Genomic DNA, 7851 nt, shown 5'->3' with positions numbered 1-7851 from the left:
TTGTTAACAAATTAAAAATAGAAGTTATTTTTGTCAGTGTATTAAAAAATATGGACGATTTTAATAGTTTATTAAATTGTCTTTTTAATTTCAATATTTCTATCCTTCAAAATATTTTCTATATAAAACAAATTGACATTTTATTCAGGTATTTTTTCATATCTTATATCAGATTATACTTTTATAAATCTGAGACTAGTCTATGTTTATCTGTAACATCTTCGAGCAGTCTCAAAAATACTTGGAAAAAGGATTCGCAAGTAAGTTGCAAAGTTCATGAATTCTTTATCTCCTTGGTTATCATTCGAAGTTTTTGAACTCAACAATTTCTTTATCATAACCTGATCTAATAGTAATCTTTAGTCTTAAAAAGATTTAAGAAAAGAATATCTAAAATTCCTAGATTAGACTACGGTCTAATCTAAGTCTTACATAAGATAATAGAGAGAATATTTAAGGTTCTTAAATTTGTGGGGTATTAATTCTGAATTACTTCTTAGTTTAAAAATGTTTGAGATAAAAATATCTAAAGTCCTAGATTGTTGGGGCATCCAATCTAAATCTTGTTTGAGATGGTTAACAGAATATTGAAAGTGCTTAGATTTAGAAAGTGGTTCAATCTGAGTCAAAGCCATATTCTAAAAAGACTTTGTTCAAAGGATATATTTTGTATACTCTTTATGTTAGTAAAACTCTCAAACTACTTAAAGACTAAACGTAGGTATTTTAGGTTGAACTAACACATATCATCTACATACTTCTGTTGAGCCTTGCATCTTACATTTATTGCTCGTTTAATTATTCAAGTTCAAAAGCAAACGTGTTATTTGAACACATTAATATATATCTGCTATACATAAGTCCAAAAAATACTTGAAAAACTTTTAAATTCTTATTTCAAAGAAAAAAGAGTTAAAGAACGATTCAACTCACTTCTCGTCCGTTTCTTACATTTTCAAGGTGATGTTGATGAGCAATTATAGGAGACGGAAAAGAAGCAAAAATCCAAGATGAAGGTAATATGACGATGGTGTATGCGGTAGAGTAAAGGTGAGGAAAGAAATGGTCCGAGTGAGGAGGGAAAAGAGATAATGTGGCGATGGAGATGGTGAAGGAGATGACATGATTAGAGAGCAGACTTGGCAGTAGTATCCAAATCCACAGAGGTATCCGAGTCGCCCCCTACCCAATCAGGAATAACCCGACTTGGAGCGGGCGGGTTTTCTTTGGGTGGATGTTTGAGTGGGGTGGGATGGGGCGGGGGTCNAATATTAAATTTTTATTTTAATTTATATATAAATATGTAAATTTTAAAATGTTTTTATAAAGACAAGTAGGGTTGGAGCCAATACCTACAGAAAATAAAGGATTAAGGTACATTAATTAGTTTAGAACTCACATAAAAATATGTCGAGTAGTATATAAGTTGAGGAAGGACGGGACGAGACCGAATAAAATGAAAATTCGTCTCTATCTATTCCACTACTATCCCTATTAGAGAGAGAGTGTTGTGTTAGGAGAACTGAGAAAGGTGGGGGAGTGACCAACAAGGTAGGAGGCAAATGAATGAGGTAAAGAGAGCAGTGTAATGAGGGGCAAGGGTTAAGGGTTCAATCTTCATAATCAATCTTTTGAAAAAAAACTAAAACTATGTGTTTTTATGTCAAAACATGAAAACAACAAATTTGAAAGAAACTAATAGAAAGTAAGGGAAGTTATTATATGTTAAAGAAATTATTTTTTATTTCAAAAGTTAAAGAAATAGTTATGTCATTAAAAAAAATTAGAAAGAAGTTATTTTTGTCGAATTAACTTTGATTTTAAAAAATATTAAAATAAGATTTTGAGAGGGTTATTAAAATTATTTTCAATAAAATAAAACATCTGTTATTTGTCACTAAGAATCTTTACCATTAAATATTTATAACATTCTTTTATTTTATGGTGTACTTTGTTTTCTTAAAAATAGGATTTTGTTATCAAATTAATTGATTACTGCTTAATCGATCATTAATTATAATATTAGTGACTGATTAGCTGTCAAAATTTTTGTTACCCAAACTTTTGTATTGGTCAGTAAAGATTCTCAAGTGAGTTGAGACGGGAGATTGAATCTAGAAATTACTTTTAGATTTGAATAAACAAGTTATGCATAATTCTGGTTTTAGGAGATTATTTGCGATTTTGTCTCCTAATTATGCAGAATAGAAAATGCAGAAAACATAGAAGGGGAAGAGTGACGCCTCGATATATCTTAGTTTGGCTATAAAGTGAAATGTGATCTACGTCCAGTCTCTATCACAACAATGGTATAATTTTTACTATAATTAAAATAGTTTATACTCTTGTAAATACCTAAGGTATTCCAAACTTAGTAAATCACCTAGGTGCTAACCCAGCCTAATTAAGGACTCAAACAAAGGTTAAATAATTTTTGTATACACTATTTTCTTGGCTTTTTGTATCTCTCAAAGTAAGCTTGAATCTAGACAAAAGAGAAGTAAGAATACATTCAAAAACAAAGAAATAAAAAGCTATTTTGCGTGATCTATAATATGCACAAATTGATTGTCTTCTTCCTTGATGATTCATCAATATATAGAGCTTGATATCTCTTTAATGTTGGGATAATTCTCCTTTTCATCAACTAGCCATTTGTGCATTCAAAGGTGAAACTTTTCATCTTTGTTCTTTAATAATGTGTGTAGCAGTTGTCCATTAAGAGGAAAAAACTTTTCTTATTCAATTTGCATTGTGTAGCTGCTCCTTTTGATTAGGATCTAATTTGGAGAGCTTTTTTGCAATGTTGATAGTGCATAATCTTTGCAATTATAGCTCAATACCATCTTCAATAATATTCCCATTAATGTAGATGTTTTGCATGATTCTAACTTGCTTGATTAATCATCCTTGATTGATTCCTATATTATTCATCATGTAGGTTATAATAGGAAATAATCAATTGTGTTTGTCATCATAAGGTTTCAAATAGAATCTAAACTCAACAATCTCTCCTTTGATGACAAACATAACTAAACTTAATTAAGGAGAGAGTGTATGAAGACTTCTTTGAAAATTTCAGCAAGCTCTCCTTGTCTATGAGTGTTCGTCAATCAAGAGTAAGAGTACAAGTTGTGAAACCTGAGCCTGTACTAAAATTGCATACATATAACATAGAAAGGTGGCTGATTTGTTGGTCCACTAGAAAATTAGTTATTACAGACGGATATTTCTGACGGATTTTATCCCACGAAAATACAGACGGAATTTCAGAGGGATTTTTTGTCGGAAAACAAAAAAAATGAATTAACATAAATTACAGGTGGAAAAGAGAATCCGTCGATAATTCTGTCGAAAAAATATTTTTTTTCGTGGGAAATGGTTACAGACGAAAAATTCGTCTGTAATTTAAAATTTTTCGTCGAAAAATATTGATATAAACCTAACTTAACCTAATGTCTCGAGCTTCATTCACAATTCACACTTCACACACGAGCTTCTTCCTCATGAGCTTCTTGTCGCGTTTGCTCCCTTAGTGAATTTCAGGTATAATCGGATTGTGATTTTAGTGCTTAGGGCTCAATTTTTCTGTGCCAATTTTAGGTTTATCAATTTTTCTTCGCAATTTCTATCTTCTTGTTGTTGTTGATGCTGATTGAGCTTGTTGTAGGTTTATCAATTATTTTACTATCAGCGAAGAAAGAGATTTTTTTTTGTCGGTCATGTCTGCAGCGATTCGTGAAAAACTCAGCCCAACTCGGTGGAAACTCGGTGGTTGTTGTTGAATGGCAAAACTTAAAGCGAAGCTCGGAATGATAGTTCACTCCATTGGTAACTTCTTCTCTGGCAAAGACCAGCTTCCCTTGTGTGACCCTGGTAACTTCTTTTAAACCCCAGTGCTATCTTTCTCCTATCTAATTTGACATAAGACAGAAGTTAATAGGTCCTTTGTTGGTTCCATTATGCATTGCTACAGTTACACTGATATATAAAGTCTGATTCTTTAAATTGCAGCTCTAAATGCAAGTGGTCTTGACAAATTTCTTAAATCAATAGGAAGAAATCCCTCATATGTTGATTTGGAGGTGAGTTAATATTCAGGACATGTCTTGTAGCTTATTTCTCCTCATTAAACCAAATTTTGTTGCTTTGTTCTAATTATTTGGATGTGTTCTTGTTTGACAGTTGACTGAACAAAAATTGACAAGAAGGGAAGGTAGAAGCTTTTCTTGTTTGAGGTTACTTGCTAAGATTAAAGCCTCGCTATCTTTCACTTAAAATTTCTGAAGGTTTTGATAAATTTTACCACCAATAGAAGCAGGAGGCTAATCTGATTCAATCTGCTTTTATTGTCAATTATCTCTGTTTCCATCTCAATGTGTTCCTATCCTAAATAACATTGTTCATCTTTTGTTGTTTAGGAAGCTTGCAGACAAGATTACAGTTTCTGGTTACTATGTGGTTGTTCCGAACTTCTTTTATGGTGAACCCTATGATCCTCAGAATACTAATAGACCTTTAGGAGAGTGGCTAAAAGATCATGGAACGGTTAGTTCTTTTTAATAATTCAATATTATTCTTTGTTCATAACTTTCTTTATTGTTATTATTACAATTATTGTTATTATTACAATAAAGTGGACTAAGGGTTTCAATATTGAAGATGTGATAATTATTCTTACCTCGATTATGATATATTTAACTTTGTTGTAATTCTTCTTGCCATCGTTTATGGTGCATTTGCAGAATCTTCCATACATCTTTTTCTATTAGACAAACACGACTTCATTCCTTTTTGTTATTATATTAACGGTTGCAAGTCCAAAATTACAATGCTTGCCTTGACATGCTTTAAATTTGCATTACATGAACTCTTGTGTAAGAGGGGGATATCTTGTACCAATTTCTCTTTTAGTCAGCTGTTCTCTCATTAGCATGTAAGCCGATAGTTTTTTCCTTTATGTTCTGATTTGTAGGTTGGGGAAGATGTTGTGGGAGAACTAACCAAGTCGATGCAAAAAATTGGCTTGGATATGCGAGTTTCAGCTCTAGTCAGTACCACTAACCTCTCTTCAGGATTGATTAATAATTTTTAATATACGGACTTGAGAATGATGGTTTCAAGTTTGTGTTTGATAGAAAGTTTGGACTAATAAGGCTGTACACCAGACTAACTCGGTGATTTTGCATTAGGTTAATGATACCATTGGAACACTAGCTGGAGGCAGATTCTACAATCAGGATGTCATTGCTGCTGTGATCCTTGGTACAGGGACAAATGCAGCATATGTAGAACGTGCAAATGCTATTCCAAAATGGCATGGCCCTCTCTCAAAATCAAGAGACATGGTAAGTAGGTTATACTATTTATGACTGTCATTGTCTTGCATGTTAGAAATATCTTTACTTTACTGTCATACTAGAGCTAGCGTCACCATTTGCTGGTATAAAGCATGCTCTGATTACATGTAAATACTGCAGGTTATAAACATGGAGTAGGGTAATTTCCAATCCTCACATCTTCCTCTAACAGAATATGACGTAGCTCTAGATGCTGAGAGCTTAAACCCTGGAGAGCAGGTCAAGATCATCACGTTATAGTCATTGGTTTAAAGCTTTAACCAGCATGTGTAATTCTGTAATATTCTTCCACTATTGTTCACAGATATTTGAGAAGTTGATTTCTGGTATGTATTTGGGGGACATTGTAATGAGAGCTTTATTGAAGATGGCTGAAGAAGCTGACTTTTTTGGAGATACAGTTTCCCCCCAAGTTGAGAGTTCCTTTCATACTCAGGTATGCATGCTAGTTAATTATACTCAAGTATTACAAGAAGCTGTGCTGCCTCCCTTGCAGTGAGATTTGCGAATCATGGGCACCCCACTATGGTGGTTTCAATTGACCCTGCTCACTCCTTAAGAGACTCTTTTGCTCAGGTACCTAACGAGACCAAGAAAAATCTCTTGATTGTTTAGTTTAGTAGTTTTTCAATATGGATAAAACTTCAGAAGTGTAATGCTACAATCTCGTTAGGATTTGACAGGTGGTAGGCTTGTTCCGGTTTAAGGAGTGGAGTCACCATTATATGCTCTCAAGGTACTCATTCTGATTGAAACAGAATTGAATATTAAACTAATAGTGCTCATGTGTTTCTATTTGTGAAACCATTTCTTGCGTTCTATTTTTAATTATGTGTTTCTTAATCTAGTGTTAAGTTCTAAGCATTTTTAGGGGCTAATAGTTTCTTCTATTTATGTCCATATAGAACAATTCAATGTATCAAATCTCCGAAGTCAATGACTCATTTATAATTGAATTTGGTATAATAAAGCTGATTCACTTCTTCTAACATTATATGATGTCTTAATTTTTTGATAATTTTTTACCTCTCCTCTGGCTAATGCTTATCTTGTTTCTCTATTGAAAATTAAGTATAAAATGCATGGCTGAGTCATTCTGTGTACTTGAAAAGGGTTATCATTCTGTGTACTTAGCCAATAAATGAACCGTTATCATCCTGTGTTGTGTTGTGTATTAAAACCACTGCAAATAAATGAATAATGCATCTTTTGTTCTGCAGCATTAAAACAAAGAAGATAGCTTTAATTATTATTAGTGGAATAAATGTTGCTTCTTTTTCTCAACTAATAAGTACCTATGTTGCCGCACCAAACACTACAGCTCTATGATCGTTTAAGCTTAACTGTTTCTCAATTATTTATGTACTAATTGCAATCTTTCTATTTGGTTTTACTATCCTTTTTACGCAACTCAGGTATCATGCCTTCCACATTTGGATATAAATAGGGTCCTCACTGCCCTCCCTAGTTCATTTCCACATCTTTTCATTTATTCTTACTTATGTTTATTATTATTAGAATCGAGTTTGCTATATAAAAGCTACCGAATATTAATATAAATACTCTTCCATTGTTATAAAACTCGTTTATTTATAATATATAATTATATATACACATGAACTGAAAAAGATATAAGTACTTAAGTAGATAAGAAAAGATTGAGGACTTATGTACCAAATTGTGTTGGAGATTGATATAGTGGCAACACAGCATGGTAATAATTTGCATAGATGATATTTGTATTGGGATGAAGCACTTGAAGTCGATTCAGTTCAGCATAAAGTTGCTTGTAGTATTGAGTAAACTTGTTTAACCACTTCAAACAATCAGCTTCATCATATTCACTCTTATCTGAAGTTTCATACGTTGTCAAATACTTGAAATTGCATCCAAGAGGAAGGTTTCCAGGAACCACGAGAGTTTGAGCCCCCAAACTAATCAATTTCTGAAAATCACAAGAATCATGAAAGGTATTAGGAAGGCCTTAATGGTACTAATAAGCATGTTATAGCAAATTAATTATAATCATGACTTGATGAAACAAAGTATATATAGCTAGATTAATCTAAGATAAGCAATTTAAATGTAAGTATTTGTCATCATGCACAGAAACTTAATCATGGTAGATTAATTTATATTCTAGTGCCACGAGAGTTTATTTAGTCATTATATATCGTTTGTTTTTTTCCTTTGTATTTTGCAGATTGGAACGATCTTCTCGAACCTGAGGATTTAGAACTTAACAAACAGATGAGTGAATTGGGTCTCCCTCTTTCCTTTCACACAACCAAGGAGGTAGAATTGCAACTAGTTATATTATTTCTTACAATTTCTAATAATTGATTATATATACATTCTTTTTTTGTCACTATTTCAGTTTTTGTTCTACATATATATACTTTTTTCTCTCTTTTTTTGGCAGTTGGCAGTTGGGTGAATCTTTTAATTTACATATTATTTTCATGTTTAGTTTAGCATGCATATGTTTAGT

General features: G+C 32.4%; 1 protein-coding gene across 6 annotated transcripts in view; it reads left to right on the top strand.

The window, feature by feature from the left end:
- Positions 3464 to 7851, top strand: part of LOC107613498 (hexokinase-1) — a 6174-nt gene continuing 1786 nt past the window's right edge. Inside the window, exons 1-12 of one of the 6 annotated variants that reach the window (XM_016315517.2) lie at positions 3464 to 3546; positions 3671 to 3876; positions 4015 to 4085; positions 4186 to 4238; positions 4422 to 4548; positions 4976 to 5050; positions 5193 to 5348; positions 5481 to 5579; positions 5665 to 5936; positions 6034 to 6096; positions 7218 to 7330; positions 7564 to 7655. In XM_016315517.2, the coding sequence (XP_016171003.1) occupies positions 3786 to 3876; positions 4015 to 4085; positions 4186 to 4238; positions 4422 to 4548; positions 4976 to 5050; positions 5193 to 5348; positions 5481 to 5498 (591 nt within the window). In that variant the 5' untranslated portion in view covers positions 3464 to 3546; positions 3671 to 3785 and the 3' untranslated portion in view covers positions 5499 to 5579; positions 5665 to 5936; positions 6034 to 6096; positions 7218 to 7330; positions 7564 to 7655. The other 5 variants (XM_016315522.2, XM_021109769.1, XM_021109767.1 and 2 more) reach the window with 5 other exon arrangements.

The sequence above is a fragment of the Arachis ipaensis genome, chromosome B08 (assembly GCF_000816755.2).
Source record: "Arachis ipaensis cultivar K30076 chromosome B08, Araip1.1, whole genome shotgun sequence".
NCBI lineage: Eukaryota > Viridiplantae > Streptophyta > Magnoliopsida > Fabales > Fabaceae > Arachis > Arachis ipaensis.
This window is presented reverse-complemented; position numbering and strand designations above follow the sequence as displayed.